Here is a 21,124-nt window from a genome sequence, read left to right as displayed (position 1 = left end):
TTGTTTATTGTTAGTACATGTTAACTATTTATCCATCCATCCGTCCGCTGGTTTGGTTGGAACCTGAAGAATTTCCATTTTAAGGGACCTAATGTAGTCTGATGGAATGTTTATGTATTTTGAATAATATAACTGATGTGACTCTGGACCACAAAACCAGGGGAAATTGTTAAAAGTGAGATTTATACATCACCTGAAAGCCAAATAAATAAGCTTTTTATTAATTCATTTATAAGGATAGGGCAATATTTGTCTGAGATATAACTATCTGAATATCTGGAATCAAATAAAAATATTGGGGGGAAAAATCGCCTTGAAATTTGTTAGCAACACATATTACTAATGATAAATTTTTTTTATAATTACAGTAAAAAATTAACAAAATATCTTCATGGAAAATTATTTTTACTTAATATCCTAATTTTTTTTGCATTAAAACTAAATAAATAACTTTGACTCATACAATGTTTTTTGGCTATTAATACGAATATACCCATGCTACTTATGACTGGTTTTGTGGTCCAGGGTCACATATATGACAATGCCAGACCAAAAAGCTGTTATTTGTGATCTTCAGACTATGAGAGTAAAAAAATAAACCTATCCGATTCATATGGTAAACCTGAAGCTATGACTGCACAGGTTAATCTCAGTACCCAATGGGAAGCATATCAATATCAGTTTTTACAACATGAATGTTAACTGACATGCGGTGATGTTTTCAGACTCACAATGTGATTAGTGTTCTCTAACTGTCTCGTGGTGTTGACAATCTGGGTCTTAAGCATAAGAACTTCCTCTTTGCGCACTTCCAGCTCCTCATTGGCCTCTTTGAGTTGATTCAGCAGCACGCTATAGCCTTCCTGAAGCTCGTTGGGCGAGCTGTTTTCTGAGGCGTTGACGGCCACTGCTTTTCTCAGCTCATTCAGGTCGTTCTTCAACTTCTTATTCTCAGTCTCAAGCTCTTGTCTCTGTAGATAACACAAATATACATTAATACAATCTAAAAGTGGGATAATCATTGTGCATATTGTCTCACAATCAATCCTGGTCCTTGAGGGCCAGTGCGGCTCTGAGCTTAGCTCCAATTGCATATACTGTATGTTTACACTATCCTGAAGACTTGGATTACTGTAGCTGCCGCCGGTTAACTGGAGGTGTGTGTAACTGGAGTTGTACAGTAGCTTAAATCTGCAGGAAAGTGGCCCTCCACAAGATGAATTGAAGACCCCTGGCATAATCCTTTATTGATTTTTTTATATAAAAACAACAACAGTGGCCATCAGGCTGAAGCAAAACCGTTCTACATACCCCAAAACCTGTTTGTTTGTGCATTGCAAAGAGAAACAGTAAAACGCAGAAAGAAAGCGAGTACAAAATCAAGCAAAACTGCAGTCATTAAAGAAAAAGAGAATCTAAACCCTGAAGCTAAAGCATGGATCAAAACCAGAGTGTTTGCTGAAGAGTGAGACCATTAGCAGTTATTATGTAAAAATAATGCAGTGTGGGGAAGCTTTAAAAAAACAACAACAAGAAAATCTGTTATATAATACAACCGCCTTGAGCTCCACCTAGCTGCACAACCACCAGATCAACTTTTAGCTTTGATTTCTTCATTCTTGCACTTTGCTCTGATCAGAGTTTAACATTATAAAGCAATTCAACTCCACTGACGTTTCAAAACAAACAAAACTGATTTGATAAAATTAAAATTCCAGCTCCCCTAGAGTTAACCATTTGATTTTTACTGTTTTGGAATCCATTCAGCTGATCTCTGGGTCTGGCACAAGCACTTTTAGCATAGCTTAGCACAAGCCATTGAATCTGATTAGACCATTAGCATCGCGCTAAAAAGTTCCTAACCATATCTGCCTAAAAAACCGCAACTTTTAATTTTCCGTCGGTCTTAGTACACGATGTAACTACAGAAGAGTCAAGTTTTAAATAGGAAAAATATCGAAACTCTTTGGTTATTTTTTTGGCCGATGCTAATGGTCTAATCAGATTCAATGGATTATGCTAAGCTATGCTAAAAGTGCTAGCGCCAGACCCGGAGATCAGCTAAATGGTTTCAAAATCTGTAAAAATCAAATGTTTTAACTCTAGGGGAGCTGGAAAATGAGCATATTTTCAAAAAAAGTGGAATGTCCCTTTAATAGCCAAAGACCCGCATGTACAGCAAGAAGTCTTAAAAAGACCATTTTGGTATTATTTCCAAAGTTTGTCCTCGTGTCACCAATAAGAGTAAGTACTGTGTTGGTTTACATAAACCAAAAAATAAAGGCAAAACGACCAGAAACAGCAGAGCGATGGTGGAACACAAATCGATGAGCACTAAAACCAACATTCGATGGTGGATGGTGTTTATGCACTATTACCTTTAGGCTGTTGTAGGCCAGGTCTGCATTTACATCCTCGTCTGAACCATTGCTCTCATTACTCTGTGAGATAAAAGACAAACAACGTGAACACCAATTATCAGATAAGATTGTTGCAAGTGCACATGAAAGGCTGTTTGAAATAACTAATGTTTATTATGTATTTGGCAGATTAAACCACTTCTAATGCATTTAAGCTATACATTTTACATGTGCTCACTTGGAATCAAACCCAAGACCTTGCTATTGTTAGCATCATCCTCTACTAGTTAAGCTATGGACAACCTGTCTGGAGGCCACTGATAAAACATGAGAAATAAACTGGCCTTGCGCTTGTTCAGATCGTCTACTTTCTCCAAGCTGGTCTGCAGCCTCTTTCTCTCCTGCTCCAGCTCTCGTACTCGCTTCTGCAGCTTCATGAACACGCTGAGATCCATGGCGGCCTTCTCTATGCCCATCTCCTGCAAAGGGAAGAACATTAATGACCTTTGTAATAAAACATTACTGTGCCCAGGAAAATTCTCTGATCATAGAGATGCCTTCAGGCTGTGGATGTTTTACTGGTTTTGGTAGATCTCTAGTCAAACTGCTTTACCTCCACCTGCTGGATGGTGTCATCAGTGTCTCCAACATCAGACATGCTGATAGATGGGTAGTTGGAGTCTGAGCCCAGACTGCTCTGGTTGGAGGGATTACGCCGATGGCCGGGATGAAACTACAACAAGGAAGGGCATAAAGACTTTAGACTTCCAAAACGTTTTTTTTTTTTTTTTTAAGTTTCTTATTAAAAATGTACCTTAACGGAGGACATCTCTTCCTGCAGGTTTTCATATCTTAGCTCCAGTCTGGAGTATTCTTTGAGCAGGTTTTGATAGCGTGATCTCTCTTCATCCAGTTCAGCCTGCACATTGCTTTCCTTCTTTGACGCATCTCCAACCTTGCCTGAGACATACAAAGAAGGCATTCACAATAAAACAATAAGCCAGACAAGCTAGACTAAACCACAGAGGACATAGGTGAGCCCTACAACCTACCTAAATATGGTTGTGTAATACTGATAATGTTTTTGAGTTTGCATTTATGCATTTAGGAGCTGCTTTTATCCAAAGTGACTTTTTCAAGCTATACATTTTATCAGTATATGTAGTCTCTGGGATCAAACCTACGACATTTAGCGCTGTTAACACAATGCTCTACCAGTGAAACTACAAGAAGATCATCTTATCCTTTCCCATTCAGCTTTAAAGGGATAGTTTACCAAAAAATGAAAATACTAGGGCTGATTAATCGTGCAAATGCGGGTTTTCTCAATGAATGAATTTTAATGAATTACCAGACCCTCCAGAAAAACGCGATTGTGCGATCACGCGATATATTGCATAATCAGCCAAAGTCTGCATATTTATGCGGGGCTGCATTTTTTTCAAATACGACGCACTTTCGCCGCATTAATTACATATTTCCGCGCACAAAATATGCGGGGCTTGCATGATTTCATAATCTCCACATTTTTGTAACAACAAGTCACATATATATTAGCAGAAAGTTGAAAAATTTTGCATTTACACAGCCGTGTCCTCTATTGCCATGGGAACGTTATGAAGTGACGTGATTATGTGACGTGAACATCACTGCAGCTTTTGCAAGTTATGCAATTTTCGCAAATTCCCGCAATTCCATCGCATAAATATCCCGCATATTCCATCGCATTTTTTAAGAAAACGTGCCGCAAAATCGAGGATTTTTGCCCGCAACAATCACAAAAAAACTCCACGTTTTTCTGGAAGGACTGAATTACGGTGAAATCCCGGCACATCCCAAAGCCAGGGGGCGCTCTCGTGCAGAAACTCCCTTTGTGCCATAAAAGAAGTAAGTTAGCATTACAAACTATTCCAGGAAATGTCTATAGAAATATCTATATCGCTGTTCTTCAAATTGTTTCAGGTATTTTCATGATAATAAAGAATATTTTGAATAAGTTTGTTTAACGAGTGTTGCTTTTAAACATGCATGTTTTAAACGACTCCGCCTCATAATGATTTTAGATTGATAAGGACTTCCTACCGACCAAATGCCGTAGCACATGCACAAGCTGTGCATGAAACACAGAATCGATTCAAAATCGACTCTGAATCGATTTCAGAGACATTTTTAATGGGACACGCAATTAATCGTTGCAGCCCTAGAAAATACTGTCATCATTTACTCAACCTAAGTTTGATCCAAATCTGTTGAGGTTAAGATTGTTTAAAAAATGTTAATAACCAAACAGATCAGGGGCATCGTTTGCTTCCATATTCCTACAATGGAAGTCAATGATGCCCCAGATCTGCTTGGTTACAAATGACATGGTGAGGGTGAGTAAATGATGACAGAATTTCATTTTTGGGCAAACTATCACTTTAAAGAGATGGTTCACCCGTTTGTGGACCCCATTCACTTCCATAGTAGGAAAAAGTATACAGTGGAAGTAAATGGGGTCCAAGAACGGTTTGGTTTCTCAAAATATCTTCCTTCATCAGAACAAAGAAATTTATGCGCGTTTGTAACAACATGAGAGTGAGTAAATGATGACATATTTTTAACAGATTTTTAGGTGAACTATCCCTTTGCGTTACATTTATATGGTTACATTATACAGTGTACTGAAATGTACCGTATATCCACAATCTTACTGTATAAAAATATACTCAAAAAGTATCTTGAAATTCGGAACTGATTTAAAGAGGATCATTAGATGTGCGTCCTGATAACAGAACAGCCATCTATTAAACCGCTTATATAGAGATAACCGGTATAATAAACATGTGACTTTGTTGCTTTCGACCCTTATACAAAGTCATTAAGATAAGGAATGAGCGATTAATTTGTGATTGCATGAAGCTCATATTGAACATGCTAGGTCCAAGTTTTGCCCGTATTTACTGTAACAAAACACAATTGACTGAATGCTACGAAAAGTCCAGATAAGACAAACCAGAAGTTAAAAGTTCAAAGATAAAGATACTACAACCAAAAAAGTCTGTGAAGTACAGCCGATTATTTTCTTTTAACTATTCAGACCGCTTTGAACAATCTGAACAACTTAAACAGCCTCGGCATAAAAACAGTTCAATGCGAAACAAACCTGTTAAAGCGACATTTAACAAATAAAAAGCGCATTCAGACCAAACCTCTGGTTTCAAATATCATTCCCGCATGTGAACCAGCTGGAAACAATGGTCAGCTTTAGTAGCTGTGCAGGTACAGAAGCAGTCACATTCCTCGATTGAAATTCAATGAGGTTTCAGTGTCTCTCGCCCCACTTGTGCATACAGACCTTCTTGTGCGTCAAACAAAACCAACCCAATCCTCCAGGCACCCACACAAGCTCAAGCTCCTGATACTCTCCCCTCCGCAGGCAGTCTCTATGCGTGTGATGTTGTGGAGCGTGACACTCACCCGGAGTGGAGTTCTGGATTCTTTGGTTCATCTCCTCTTTCTCCTTCTTCAAAAGCGAGTTCTCCTTCTGCAGCTCCTCTACCCGCTACAAGAAAATCACACCTCCTTTTAATTCAAATCCTTTGATAAATAACCATGTTTAACTGTAAGGTTAATACTAAAGAGCAACTTTTTAAAATCCGACAATTTATCATACTACAAAAACACTTTTTGACCCGTTTCAAATATTATCTGCCCATATCCTTTATTTACCTTTTCGAGGTCTTGTTTCTCATTGCTGAACTCATCCTCTATCTGCTTCCTCTGGGCGTGGGCTTCCTTAAGCTCCGCCCTCAACCTCTCAAGCTCATCCTGCAGTGAGGACCCAGCAGTCTGCTGAGTACGAAGGGTCTGCAGCTCTTTCTGCAATTTACTGACCTCTGATCCCAGAGCAGTGTTAGCAACAGCCAGCTGCTCATTTTGAGTTTTATATTCTTTTGACTGCGAAGAGAATGAGAAGAGTAAATGTAAAAAAGTGTCGTAATCCTGTAATCATTTATGCAACCTAAGATCTTCCTGTACCTTGTTATCCATCTTCTTCTGCAGCTGCACAATTTTGTTCTCCATTCCGACGTTGAGGCTTTTTAAGTGATTAGCCGATCGGGCCTCTATCTTGAGCTGTTTGAGCTGACGCTTAGCACGCACGCGGCGGTAGAAACACTGGATGACGATTGCAGCGTATCGGGCGCGGAGATACTTCTTCCTCACGAGCCAACCCCGCACCGTCTTCTGGATGATCATGGCTTTGTGATGAAGCATAAACTGAAAGAAAATTATAACATGATTTTATTGATTTAACTAGGCCTTGTACACAAAACATTAAAGCTAACTTAGACCAATGTGTAATTTAAAGGGATAGTTCACCCAAAAATGACAATTCTGTCATTATTTACTCACTCTCACTTTGTAATAAACCTGTATAAATTTCTTTGTTCTGATGAACACAAAGTAAGATATTTTAAAGGGAATGTTTGCAACCAAACTGATCAGAAGCACCATTGACTGCCATAGATTTCTTTAACCCTACCATGAAAGTCAATGGGGCTTCTAATCAAAATATCTTCCTTTATGTTCATCAAAACAAAGACATTTATACAATTTTGTAGCAACATAAGAGTGAGTAAATAATAACACAATTAAAATTTTTGGGTAAACTGTCCCTTTAAGTAAAAAATGTATAAGCACCTCCTGATACAGTCTGCGTATAAACATGCCACGGGCGAAGGCCTGAATGGTGACCACAGCACGACGGGTTTTTAGATATTCCCGACGAACGCGAACCATCCGGTAGCGTTTCTGACAAATGAGAGCTGCTCGGGTGAGACGAAGCATCTCTGCATATCTGAAAGAACGTGAGAGGACGAACATTTAATTGAAGGGTTCAATGAGTTTCATAAGCAGAATAGCCACGCACAGTTTAATTTTCCTCACCTGCGTGCCATGTAACCCCGTCCGTATCTCTGCAGGGTGATGGCTGACTTGCGGATTTTGCGGTAGCGAATTCTCTGTAGCCATCCTCTGACCGTCTTCTGGATCTTAATGCAGGCGTAGCGAAACTTATCTGCTCGAAGCTTCTCCAGATACGCCACCTGACCCGCCCTGAAGAAAATCTTGGTCTTTCCAAACTGAAACTTATCTGGATCCTGAAGGGGAAATTATGGAAAAGTCATGCTTAAAAGGTTTAGTCATCAATACAAAATGTTTCTCATAAAGAATGGAGCACAATTTTAGCCCATGACATGATACAAGTTAAGATAACAGATATGCTAAAAATTGTTTCATGGAGAATCTCCGGAGAATGTTACTCTATTCCCTTAAATGATTACCAAATTAATGTATCCTGCCATTTACAGCAGCACACTCTCAGAAAAAGGTACAAAAGCTGTCATTGGGGGGTAGCCTTTTTAAAAAGTATACCTTTGTACCTAAATAGTACATATTAGTTCCTTAAAGGTACATATTGGTACTTAATGTATACATATCTGTACCTAAATGGTACATATTGGAACCTTTTAACTCTTTCCCCGCCAGCGTTTTTAAAAAGAAGTTGCCAGCCAGCACCAGCATTTTTTATGATTTTCACAAAAGTTTGATGCCCTCCAGATAATGTTCTTCTTTAAATATATAAACATACAATATATCAAATGAAAGAACAGACCCTCTGCTTTCAAATATATTTCATAAAAATAAAAACGTTTCATCCTACCTTTATTTGTTCTTTTTTTATCACCTCTCAAATATAGGTAGGTTTCTTCAAAAATACAGAATCTTGAGCAAAAAGCTGAGATAATTGCGTTTTTGTGGACTTTTGATAGAGATCAGGTTCAGAGCGATGATCAAAACATACACAGAGTTTGAACTGTTTGCCCTAAAGGAATACTTCCTGGTTTAAAAAGCTGGGTAAGAGCGCCACCTGGTGGATAATAGCGGAAATACGGAATGCCGGAAAAACTCGTCATTGGCAGGAAAGAGTTTTCTCTTAATTGACGAGTTTACTCGTCAATGGCGGGGAAAGAGTTAAAGGATTAGTCCATTTTCTTTAAAAAAAAATCCAGATAATTTACTCACCACCATGTCATCCAAAATGTTGATGTCTTTCTTTGTTCAGTCGAAGAAATTATGTTTTATGATGAAAACATTCCAGGATTTTTCTAATTTTAATGGACTTTAATGGACCCCAACACTTAACAGTTTTAATGCAGTTTAAAATTGCAGTTTCAAAGGACTCTAAACTATCTCAAACGAGACATAAGGGTCTTATCTAGCGAAATAATTGTCATTTTAGCAAGAAAATAAAAAATATGCACTTTTAAACCACAACTTCTCGTCTTCCTCTGGCTGTGTGATGAGCCAGCGGGACCTCGTGTAATACATCATCACGTCAAGAGGTCCTCCATGAAACATATTTTTTTAACACATATGTTATCTGTACTACTGTACTGTACTGTAATACTACTATCCTCAGACATATTGTCCAGAAACAAACATGATATTATTGTACCATGTTTATAGAGTTCCATGGTAGTGATGTTTCAGATCAGACAAGCTCTGTAATTTGCATAACATAGTAACAGGACAGAACAACCGAATTGCACATGTAAGTTTTTAGCCAGACACAACAAATGTCTTACCTTGATCAATGTCTCCAGCAGGTTTCTACAGACCAGCTTCTTATCTGCACTAGTCATTTCCTTCTTTGTCATGAGAACCCGATATCTGCTGTAGAAATCTAAATATGTCCATCTGAAAACAAATGTGAGGTGTGAAGAGGTCAGGCCTGGTGAAAAATTGCACTGAATTACTCTCAGTTTGTGTCATGTCAATGATAACATGGCTGATGAGAGAACATGAACAGACAGAAGATAATTAAAATTATGTTCAAATAATTGATCTGACATTTTAGTGCAGCTAAAAAAGCCCTTAGAAGATCAAAATCAAAAGCACAGAGCTCTGTGATCGATCATACTATTAAACTTGACTTAATTTGAACATTCATGAGAAATTAAATCCTTGTTTTCTCCATAGCATAAGGATGAGTGTATCTGCTTGCTGGATGGATGGCCCTAGACAGTTTACCTCATACAAAGTATTTGTACATTTCTTACCTGGATGGATAACCGGCAGCACTGATGCGGATCGTCTCCAGAACTCCACATGCTCGCAGTTGTTGAACAGCCCTTTTAGAATCAAATCTAGAGAAAGAGTGATCAAACATATTATCTTAAACCAAAAACACAAAAAAAGATCCGACTCAGAGCTAAAAATTTTTTCAAGTTATTACTGTGCACACAAAATTTAGGAGGTCAGCCTATAAAGATGTTATCTATGCGTACTGGATCTTTCTCATGAGCATAGAGCCCATTTCCTGTGAGAGAGGCATTGTGTGGCTGCAGTCCCATCAGGGACTGGAGGCTGTTTGACTCCAAGTGAGGACTATGTGTTAAAAGTTTAAAAGCATGTGACTGACCAAACTCTTTTAATTTAACACCAGTGAATAGGCCCTTGTGTTTCTGAATTAGCAGAGAAGACAAACAGAGCCAAACAAGCGCCTGACCTTGTGAATAAAATATATTGTGTAAAATTTAGATAAGATATAGTAGATTTTAAAAAGCAGGCAAATAAAATAGTCTGTTATGTAAGATCTGTAAATCGTCTAGAGGCTTCGCGTTGATTAAATGAGCCATGAAAAAATGAGTAATGTTGTTGATATAAAATCATTTTATTTTGTTTTATTTTCATAAGCCAGTGGTTCTCAAACTGCGAGGGGGCCCAGTTTTATGGGATTTTATACAAATACATAAATTTATCATAAATTCTGCGAAATTGAACCTCAGAAAAATAACTCTACTAAGCAACAGCACTAAATTGTATAAATTAACATGTTTAATGTCATGAATTTCTCTTTGAGGGGTGCGAAGGGATGCACCCTACACAAAGGGGGGGAGTCTTCTGAGAATATTTGATAATGCATGCTGGCATCTGAGGTCAGTTGTATAACTTCTCATAGCAAATCAGATGTCTCTGTACCAGCATGACTTCAATGTTCTCAAGAAATGTTAAATGAATGTCTTAACTACTTTGTATGACTCAAAATAGGTTTAAAGGAACAGTATATAAGAAATGTATATCAATTAATCATAAAATGGCCCTAATATGTCACTAGACATTAAGAAATCATTTTCATTTCAAATACTTATATCACTGACAACAGTGGTCCAGCCTGGATATTATCATTTAAAAAGTGGAGTTGCAGCCCTCAACTGATGTTTATGTTGTCATGTTTTGGCCACCAGTTGTGTGATTGCATTACCAGTTTTGGCCACAATCCTACATACTGTCCCTTTAAATATTAATGTATAAATAATACCAGCATACCATGCAAGACATATACGCCAACATACAAACAAACACATACTGTTTAAAACTTACACAAAAGATTCCTTAAAATCATTGGGCTTAATGCAGCGCACATAATGGGGGGTGGTGGCGTTTAATGTTTCCATCAGAAGATGTAAAGAGTTCCTGAACTGTAAAAAGAGAAACCATAAACAAATGGTTATCAAACTTTTTCAACCAGACACTATCAATCAATAATGTTTAAAGCTGGACCCGGTGGTTTGAGTACTGTGCCAATGCTCACCTGGGTTCCCACAGTTTTTCTGTGCTCGCGGTTGTGACCTTTTGGTTGGGGTTTGGCAGGCCGAACGTTGACTTTGGAGGTCTTGCCGGCTGGAAGAGAGGTACCTTCTTTACCATCCTGGAAGAGATCGGCCACCAGCTGGAACTGTACAAAAATAGTGCATACATAATTTCCTGAACACCTTAACCTATTTACTCTTCATCATTTTTGGTCAATTTTTTAAAATCTTGACAAACAAGTGAAGTTGTTTAAGGTTCAGTAATCAGTATTTGTCCTTCAGGCTGCTTCATGCTGTCAAATTTATTTCTAATTAAATTCCAGACGCATCACATCTTACATAAGAACCAAAGGACCCCAGGTTGTTTTATTCTAGCTAGATCAGGGTACATTTATATTCATTTCCAGCAGCACTTCAAAGAAGTGCTTTAAAGTTTACTCTTTGAACATATACTGCAAGGCAGGTACACAGTGTGTTTTAATGCATCACTAACACCAGGATCCTGCCAAGATCCAGGAATCTGAGACAGAATACAGATGAAACTAATAAGGTCTGATAGTAGTCGTCTGAACAACAGAGCTACCAGCACATACAATACAAATTCAATATGACTCTTTCAATGAATTAAAAAAAACATTACAGATTTACACTGCATTTTTTGTAATAAACTTAAAATTTGTAATAAAATCATCCTTTTTCCGAAGCTGGTTTCTGTAATTTACTGTAGTTTTATCACGCTGATGTAAATTCAAGTGTTTGTTTTTAAAATAAGTTTGTTTTTAGTAAGTAAGTTATGTCCCCTTTAAGTCGATTAACTGCTACAGAGACCAAAACGTAAGGTTTCAATCACACATGCTTGTGGAATCGTCACGATATCAACAAAGGTTTGGCTGAGCCTAGAACAGTGCGTGTGTGCGCGCGCACCCATACATGTGTTAAAATATCATTGAATTCAGTTCACTGCATGTACCCCATGGATTTTTAAATCAGAATATATAAAAATATCCAGCACTCACCTGGCTGGCCTTGAGGATGTTGATTTGCTCCTCATAAACAGTGTCTCTGTTCTTCTCCAGGAATCCATCACACTGATATTCAACCTGTCAGGGAAGATATGCACTATTTTACTATCAAAGTGTGTCAACACAAAAGCCTTGTTCTTTACAAGTTGGGGACAAGATTTAAATATCTGCAACGCTCTGATAATCGAGATCTCGCTTAAACATTCATATAATGCTCTTTGTCAGAATAACTTTATTTCTGATCTATCTGAGCTGCAACGTCTACATCTGTGATTTACATTTCATCTACGAAGGGACCTTTCACAGAAAATGTGGTCTTCTTGGATTAAAAAGCGAGACAAAGAGCAAAAGTATCAAAAATAAGTGTGTTTACAGGTGTAACTCGCACTGTATATATGCGTTCACATGTAAACATTTTTATTCCATCTGATCCATTGGTGTTAAACTCAGCCCACCTTATCTGCAAAGTGAACAATGATGAAGGAGCTGTTGGACATTCTGGGTTTCTCAAAATGTCCGCTGCCCGAGTGCTTGCTGTACAGCTTCTGGGCCCAATTCATATCTGTTCCTTTGGGCACCTGTTAGAAACACATCAAAACAGTCAAACTACAGAAAACTTCCACCACTTTATTTAGGTTACCTGTAGCAGAAACAGCAAATTCCTGCTTTTGAAGCCGTTCTGACTCCCACTCGAGAACTTCAAAGAACTTTAACGGCAGATTGGATGAGGTGAATAAATAATCTGCTCACTCTCAGAAGTAAATTAACTGCTCTGTTCTGAGACCCATTTAGACAACACCTCTCCAATTCTCTTTATCTTACCGTCAACAGCTGTTTTCCCTCTGGTTTAGACTCACCTTACACTCCTCATCAAGAAGGTCCAGGATACCAAGCTTGGCTTCAATTAGGTCAATGCATGGCTGGTTATCATAAAAATCTATAAGCGTCCAGGGGATCTGCTCCTTCATATACTCCTCCTGCTCCAGTTTAAACACGTGCTGTGGGATATATGAGGTAGAATTGAAAGTGAGTGTTTCATATTGCGATGAGCTGAAACACAAATGTGACCCATAGGGGCAAATTGAGTTGGAATGAGCAAATTTTCAAAAATGAGTTACGTATATTTTAACCCCTTAAAATTCCTAAAAAAAGGCTAAAAAGCCTAAAAATGAGACAAATTGATGTATTGGTTAATGTCAAGTTGTCATGACAAAGCCCTATTCGGACGGGATTAGTTTTACGGGGGTAGATGTAATTTTACCACAGGACGTCTGTAATATTGATGGTCAATTCGGACGGGATTAGAAATCTCACTAAAACATTCAGAAGTGGGAGGGGTAACTCGATTGCGCAGCGCCTCACCTCTCTCGTCGTCATGTGCACATTATCCTACTTCCTGATATCGCATGTGCAAACAACTTGACACAGATGAGAAAAACTCAAAACACTGTGTTTAATTTTAGTTTGGGGAGAACGTTAGTTTCAGAAACAGTTCCGTGCCTCTGAGCAGTGAATTTGAATGTTTTTTTTTTTATTTAAAGTTTGTGTTATTCAGGAACTGACTTGCCACCGACTTGGTTTTTCGCCTAGAACGCAAGTAAATGCTTCTTTAAGCTCTTTTATATTTGAAAGAAACCTGCAAATTAACAGGAAATGATGCAATTTACGTGTATTTTACAGCTGTCTATTCGCACTGGATTAGTATTACCTAAGGTAATTTCTCCGGACCTTTTTACAGAAGGTAAAAGTCGCCGTAATCTTTACTGACATTGTCCGTAATGACCACTGACATGGAGCATTCGGACAGGACTAAAATCACTGAGAAGCTCTGATAAAAATAGCTTTACCTCACCTCCCTATGTAAAACTAATCCCATCCAAATAGTAATTAAGACATCTCAAACAATTTTATCTTTGCATTAAAAATTACATATTCGAACGAATGACACAGGGGTTGTGCACACCAAAACTTTTAAACGCCATTGCCAGCTGTTTTTTCAGCCGAGCGCTTTGCTAGCTTGATACTTGAGCTGTGAGCCGGTTGGTTGTTGTGATACTTGTCCCGCACCTGCCCCACTGTGATTGGACGGCCGTGTGAGAACTGACATTGACGAGCGGAGCTTTTCACCCAAAGTTGAATCTCTTTCAACTCTTGACACTCAGCGCCGAGCGCGAAAAACTGCAGAGCTGTTGGCTACCCTACTGAAAAATCCAGCTAAAACCAGCATAAGCTGGTAGCTGGTTTTAGCTGGTTTAAGGTGGTTTACGCTGGTCCTCCCAGCCTGACAAAGCTGGTCAAGCTGGTGGGCCAGCTGGTATTCCAGCATGACCAGCTAAGTCCAGCTAGACCAGCTTAAAATGTGACCAAAACACACCTAGACCAGCTTGCTACACCAGCAAAACCAGCTTCCTACACCAGCAAAACCAGCTAAAACCAAGCTGGGGACCAGCTAAAACCAGCTCACCAGCTTATGCTGGTCTTAGCTGGATTTTTCAGTAGGGTAGCTATTGGCTTCTTTGAAAAACGCTGAGTTTTCTTTGGAATCAATTGAAAACATGTGCCGACCGCGGGAGTAAAAGCTTTGGTGTGCATGCCCTCTTAATGGCAGTTGTCATAAACATGCATAACATCTAATCAAAACTAACTAATACCATAAAACATCACAGAATAAGCATCACAAAGACTCCATTGCAAACGTTTGTGGTACTGTTGCTTCCCACCAAAAATATTGTCACCTTCTTCTTAAGGACGATATTTTAGAAACAAAACAGACATGAAAGTGACTGCATAACAGGAATCCCACACTAAAGCACATAGGGCTGAAATCGATGTATTACTGACCGAGTTGAACTGTTGCTGGAGTTTCTCATTGGCGTAGTTAATACAGAACTGCTCGAAGCTGTTGATCTCGAATGTTTCAAACCTGATGAGAGATTAAGACAGTGTTTTAAATTCAAAATTCACAAACTGAACGTGTTTTATCTAGAGACCCTCTCTACAGTACATTTCACAGTCTGTTGTTTTCTGCCTATCTCAAATCAATAAGTTTCCCCTCTGTGAGGAAATAATTAGTCTTATGGTTTCTACAGGCAAAAGCTGACTCTTAGTTTTCTATGTCTCGAAATCTATATCAGCAAGCATTTAAAAACACAAGCGTTACCCATAGATATCCAGCACCCCGATGAAGGAATGCTGTTTGGTGGAAGTGTGTAAGGACTTGTTGATGTGCTCGACGATCCAGTCAAAAAGGTGGGCGTAGATGTGTTTGGCCAGAGCGTCCCGGGCGTTGACCGCCTGGGGATGTGACATGTTCTTCACGTAAGTCTCGGAGGTGGTCACCAGCTTCCTGCGACACAACCAGTGCTCCATCTGGTCCTGCTCTATACCCAGCAGCCGGGTGAAATGCTGCAGGTGAGGGTCACCCTTCTGCAGGCCAATAAAAAGATTGTGATGGTAATTAATGACTTATAAAGTAAGGCTATTTAATGTACATGTGATGTACATAATTTTAAAGGGCCTACAATATGTAAAATGCAGTTTACAAGGTGTTTGGACATAAATGCACGCCAAAAGCAGGAATTTGCTGTAAATGTGTGTTGGCAGCGTGTGAACACAAGCACAAATAAAAAAAATTCACCCACCCTTTTTAATCCCCATTAAACCAAAGCAGTCTCATTAAACATGCTGTTTTAATTCTCTTGTTAATGTGATGTCACACTGACAAAGCCCCGCCACGCCACTGACTGACTGGTTAACTTTACCCCAAAGCTTTTCTAGATGTGTTTGTTAGCACCATAAACTGTAAAAAAATATGGACCGTGACATCACCCATAGGTTTGTGAAAAGCTTTTTTGGGCCAATAGTAGGTGGTGCCTGTCGTCCCCATCTTGGCCGTGCGTCACAGCCAATTACTCATGGATAACCGAAAATGGGTAAAGAGGCGGGACGTGGGTGAAGCTGAAGTGACTAGTTGCTAAAACCACACACCCCTAGCTCAACTGTAGTTACAGCAGTTCACCCATCACTCAAGTGGCCACGCCCATAATTATGCAGAACTTTAAGGCTTAATATAATTTAAATGTTACAAAAAAATTCACCCCCTCATAGTTGTAATAAAGGGCATCTTAGCTACTGTATGTAGACCAAAAACACTTTTTTTTGTACCAGGCTGTAAACATATTATTTCCTGCTGTAAAGTTGAGCATTTAAACATGGGGGTCTATGGGAATTGACCCCTTTTGGAGCAAGCCTCTAGCAGCCAGTCGATGAATTGCAGTTTAAGTCACTTCTGTAATATCCATGCATTCAGGTTAAACATTTTATCAACACCCATGTTCCCTGGAAATCCCACCCTTGGCATTTTGTGCAAAATGAATCAATCAAGATTTAATGGCATGAACTTTTGCGAATCCAGCAAGGAGCTCTTCCCTGGAAATGCTCATAACAGCGTGGTACCTTCTAAACAAGAATTTGTTTCCCAGTGGACTGCTGGGAAAGGAACCTGTGCGCTATGACTCATGCAAATTGCACAGCAGCAACATCAAATTAGGGCATGCAATTTTAGAAACAATTTTGCCATCTGTGTGCAATACGCATTAGATGGTTCACGAGCCTGGAATGTCATTTTAAGCGATCAAACAAATAATATAATACAAACAAAGCATGTTATTTGTTGGCCACTTACATTAATATGACAGGATTCTCCATCTCTCTCCGACACAATCGCCACGTTCCCCAGGTGCAAGATTGAGGCAATTATATTAAAGATGCTCATTTGGTGAACGTCTTTCACGCCTGCACATTACATAATGTCAACATGTTAAATGTCTACGCTAGACATTCACTCCTACACTGCAACGAAGCCTTGGTTATCTCAAGATTTATTGCTTTGGTCCTCACCAAGCATTGTTAGAGCCTCTCTAGTCTTCACCAGATCTTCAGCGTCGTTCACTCCCTCGATGAAAATGTTCTCTCCAAGAGAGGTGTACGTAAAATCTTCTGCACTGGCTGAAAAATCAGGGTTAAGAAATATGAATGAGACGTACTGTAGATTTGTCAGCAGCATGTTATAGAACCATAACTGCTATTTTCTGTTTGATGCTTACTCAAAGCTAGATCTTTAAACTCTGATAGAGAGGATGAAGCACAGAGCTGGTAGAAGATGTGGTAGTTCCTCTCATCCTCTGCCTACAATATAGAGAAAAACATTTAAACAATGGCCGTACTATTAAACAGACTGTTTGGTTTGGTTTGAGAGGTACAGTTCAAGTTTAACGCCTCAAACGAGACACACCTGAAACACTACTCTGGATTTTTCAAGCAGATAGGTTCGCATGTTGGCACCGATGATGTGGTATCTCTTATCAAAGCCAATCTGGATGTATTTCCCGAAGCGACTGCTGTTGTCGTTTCGAGTGGTTTTTGCATTTCCAATGGCCTGCAAAGAGAAATAGGGGGTAACTATAACAACGAGTCACCAAGTATTATCAAGTATCAACAAAATATGACAAGGGTGGAGGGAGACTTTCACAACAAAGGGTGCAGCTGAAAAATCTTGCATATCAGGATGCTGAGCCATTTTAATCACGCAGTAATTATTGTGATTTCGGATCATTTGGTTGTGTAAGCTGGATATTATGAATCACACGTACAGTAGCAATAGGATGGTCTATCCCTCTCTCTGTCTGCAAGTCCTATCATCAGTGCTCTGTAATGATTTTTATAAATTGACTGAGATTTGCCCGTTCTCATTGGCACACAGATTATCTTCCTGAGAAATATTCTCAAAGCTGCATTGAAAAATTGTTGTTAGGGCATCTTTTCAGCTAAAATAGCTCAAATGTATTTTATTTGAGAACAGCATTAGCGATTGAATGAGACCCAGACACAGGCAGATACTGTATCATCCTGAAAGGGTTAATTTATGAGAGAAGATGGCTCCTTACTAACAATGCACGCATCTTGGTAGTCTCATTTTCAAAATGATTTCATGAATAAATCGGATTGGATGGATTGATTTTTCATAGCATACCTCCATGATAGGACTGGAGGCCAGTACTTTCTCCTCAACGTTGGTGTCACTGGCCGAACCCCCCACTGTGGCGAAGAACCGCATTGCGTACTTTGCAGAAACCGTTTTACCAGCTCCTGACTCACCACTTACTATTATCGACTGGTTCTTCTCATCTCTGCGGGAGAGATTTCAGGTTTACATGCAAAAACTATTTACATAAACATAAATTTACATTATACATACAACTAATTACTATACAAATATGGAGGTCATATACGATTAATGGACGATATACATGAAAGAAGAAGTCTTGAGTGGCTTTTTTCAATCGCCAATGGTCACTTTCGCTTGTGTACCCGAAAATTGGCAAGCTTTCATTAAAATTAACTAGATTGTGTCACTCTTGTTGTTAGTCTCTGGTGAGGTATATGATCTCATGATTGAGAACATACAATCATTCAACATTTATTTTTTCACCTGATCAGCTATCTAGTGCTGTTAAATGTGTCTTTTTACTCTGACATCAATAAAAACACGCCAACACACCATACACAACACATAAGCTTCCCCTGGAGACCTAATTCAGGAAAACCCAAACACAGCACAGGGCTGCTTTAACATGCACTTAAATAATTGACATGCTCATTCAGTGTAAGTGACGCGTGCAAACCCCGACTGCAAATCCAAGCCAATCGAATCCAAAAGATCCTGACCCTGGGACCACAAGCCTCGTTGGACTCCATCCTTCTTCTTAGATTATTTTTGGATCGCGGCATTAGACAAATCATTAGGAAGTCATTGTGTCTCAGCGTGGGATGTGCAGTCAGGGCTTGAACCTGATGTGAAAATGGCTTTGTCTTTTGTTACAAGCAACAAAATGCACGTAAATACAAAGGTTGGAAGAGCGATGCTGCTCGCACTGTGATTATCCGCCTACTCTGTCCATTACTGAGCTGAGCTAAACTTTCAGATTACTCACAGCTTTGAGCAAATAATGTCATTTCCTGTTTACAACCAGTGGAAATCTATCAATGCTTTGAAGCTCAGGCTTTATTAGAAAACATCAAGCGGCTTAAACATTAATTTAATGCTAATCTAAAGCTGCTTCCTAAGGAAAGCTTAGCCCTCATAAGTCACAAGGACAGTAATTATTATGGTGGTCCATGACAACTTTGAAAAAGATTTTCTCAAAGATATTAAAATCTTGTATGTTATGAGACATTACACTATTGGATATAACTAAAATAGATGTCTTGTGAAATCTCATCTCCGTGACAACCCCAGTATTTTTAGGTAATCAGAAACACTCTATGCCTTTGAAACAAGCTTTGGAGGGCTTTGGAGAGAGGTAGGCCAATTTTTGCAAATAAACTCTTGCATGACAACAAAAAGAGATAATGTACCGGCCCATCTGTTTGTATGCCTCCTCTGCCACAGCAAAAATATGAGGATCCATGTCCCCCATATTCTGGCCACTGTACGCATTGATGACCTCTTCTCCATAGATCTGAAGTTGCTCGTATGGGTTGATGGCCACCAACACAATTCCTAAAGAGTTTAGAACCATATATAAGTTTACAGCCAAAATTATGGTGATAGTGAAAAATTATCCATTTCTATGCATAACACTAAACAAGCAAAATAAAGCATGATGTTTTACTCTTCAACTAAGCAAAAAATACAAGTAAAAAAACTCATGACGCAATTCGCATTGTTGTGCTTGTACAGAAATGATAATGGAGAATCATTCTTTTGTTACAAAGCACAACAAACCAAACAGATGAAATAAAACAAGACAAACAAGAGCTGGGCAGTTTTTGTCTACATCACATATAACAGTGTGAGTGAATAATCATGGCGTAGTTGTATCAAGCAGATACATTCTTTCTGTTTGTATTAGAGGACAATGTTTGAAGTCATTCACTCAGATGTAAATGTGGGTTTTTATTCCAAAATAACTTTTCAATAGAGTAAGCACACCCACATAAGAAACAAGCCCAAAATGCCACAACCCAATTACAAGGGCATGTTGCTATAGGGACAGAGTAACTAACAGTGACGAGTGTATATTAAAAAGAGACGGTCTTTGTTCCTCTGCAATAAAATTGGTCGATCCTGGAAACCTAATTTCAACATTCAAGAGTGCTGTAAGGTTTCTGTAAGAATCTAAGATCTGGCTAAGAAACAGATAGTTGAGGATAAAAAATAAAGATCCCTCAAAGAGAAAACAACTATTCCTGAAACAGGGATATTACCAAGCCTATTAACACAATACCTGAGGCAGTCCTGTATAACATGTCATGCAAAGTTACTATTCCATCACTTTCTCTCAATTATGCAAATATTGGAGGCAACAGTACTTTATGAATTCTTAAAGGGACACATAGCATAGCTTAGCACAATCCACTGAATCCGACCAGTCCACCAGCATCATATGCTAGGCGCAATTATATCATTGCGCCTCCTGCAGCCATGTTACTGCAGCAAAGTTCTTGATTATTACGCCCAAATGACAGTATAGTCCTAGCCACATCTGCCTAGAAAATCACAACTTTTAATTTTCCGTCTGTCTTAGTACACGATGTAACTACAGAGGAGTTAAGTTTTAAATAGGAAAAATATCGAAACTCTTTGGTTATTCTTTAGCACGATGCTAATGGTCTAATCAGATTCAATGGATTGTTCTACGCTATGCTAAAAGTGGTAGCGCCAGACCCGGCGATCGACTGAATGGATTCCAAAATGGTAAAAATCAAATGTTTAACTCTAGGGGAGCTGAAAAAATTTAATATTTTTTTAAAAAGGGAAGGGTCCCTTTAAGAAACATCAGCAATGAAAAAGACTATATGAAAATGTGCTATAAATGGTGTCTCATATCAAATTGTGACTGGATACAGTATATTTTGGTAGATACTTTGTGACTCTATTCAGTTAGTGTCAACACTACTGTTTAGTGTATATAACATCACTAAACACTAGGGATGCACAATAATTTGCATGCGATAGTTATTGCGCATCTCATCAGTGAACCCGGTTCCTTGATTAGTAGTAAATCGCCATCACCTGCATTCAGATGGAGCCACATCTACCACA

At 38.9% G+C, this 21,124-nt stretch overlaps 1 protein-coding gene across 3 annotated transcripts in view; it reads right to left on the bottom strand.

Annotated features, from left to right (window-relative positions):
• myo5b (myosin VB) overlaps positions 1 to 21,124 on the bottom strand; it is a 51,226-nt gene that overhangs the window by 9,424 nt on the left and 20,678 nt on the right. For all 3 annotated transcript variants that reach the window (XM_055179615.2, XM_055179614.2, XM_055179616.2), the window contains exons 4-28: positions 19,435 to 19,579; positions 18,050 to 18,206; positions 17,312 to 17,455; positions 17,124 to 17,205; positions 16,918 to 17,025; positions 16,703 to 16,812; positions 15,179 to 15,444; positions 14,860 to 14,941; positions 12,876 to 13,016; positions 12,474 to 12,596; positions 12,013 to 12,096; positions 10,999 to 11,142; positions 10,788 to 10,885; positions 9,464 to 9,550; positions 8,990 to 9,101; positions 7,290 to 7,501; positions 7,044 to 7,200; positions 6,381 to 6,620; positions 6,072 to 6,299; positions 5,820 to 5,904; positions 3,175 to 3,320; positions 2,974 to 3,093; positions 2,705 to 2,839; positions 2,379 to 2,441; positions 732 to 971 (exon numbers count right to left, since the gene is read on the bottom strand). In XM_055179615.2, coding sequence (XP_055035590.1) covers positions 732 to 971; positions 2,379 to 2,441; positions 2,705 to 2,839; positions 2,974 to 3,093; positions 3,175 to 3,320; positions 5,820 to 5,904; positions 6,072 to 6,299; positions 6,381 to 6,620; positions 7,044 to 7,200; positions 7,290 to 7,501; positions 8,990 to 9,101; positions 9,464 to 9,550; positions 10,788 to 10,885; positions 10,999 to 11,142; positions 12,013 to 12,096; positions 12,474 to 12,596; positions 12,876 to 13,016; positions 14,860 to 14,941; positions 15,179 to 15,444; positions 16,703 to 16,812; positions 16,918 to 17,025; positions 17,124 to 17,205; positions 17,312 to 17,455; positions 18,050 to 18,206; positions 19,435 to 19,579 — 3,509 coding nt within the window. The remainder of the gene's footprint in view (positions 1 to 731; positions 972 to 2,378; positions 2,442 to 2,704; positions 2,840 to 2,973; positions 3,094 to 3,174; positions 3,321 to 5,819; positions 5,905 to 6,071; positions 6,300 to 6,380; positions 6,621 to 7,043; positions 7,201 to 7,289; positions 7,502 to 8,989; positions 9,102 to 9,463; positions 9,551 to 10,787; positions 10,886 to 10,998; positions 11,143 to 12,012; positions 12,097 to 12,473; positions 12,597 to 12,875; positions 13,017 to 14,859; positions 14,942 to 15,178; positions 15,445 to 16,702; positions 16,813 to 16,917; positions 17,026 to 17,123; positions 17,206 to 17,311; positions 17,456 to 18,049; positions 18,207 to 19,434; positions 19,580 to 21,124) is intronic.

Source organism: Misgurnus anguillicaudatus, chromosome 9 (genome assembly GCF_027580225.2).
Source record: "Misgurnus anguillicaudatus chromosome 9, ASM2758022v2, whole genome shotgun sequence".
Classification (NCBI taxonomy): domain Eukaryota; kingdom Metazoa; phylum Chordata; class Actinopteri; order Cypriniformes; family Cobitidae; genus Misgurnus; species Misgurnus anguillicaudatus.
The sequence above is the reverse complement of the archived record's forward strand: the minus strand, read 5'-3'. Positions and strand labels throughout refer to the sequence as shown.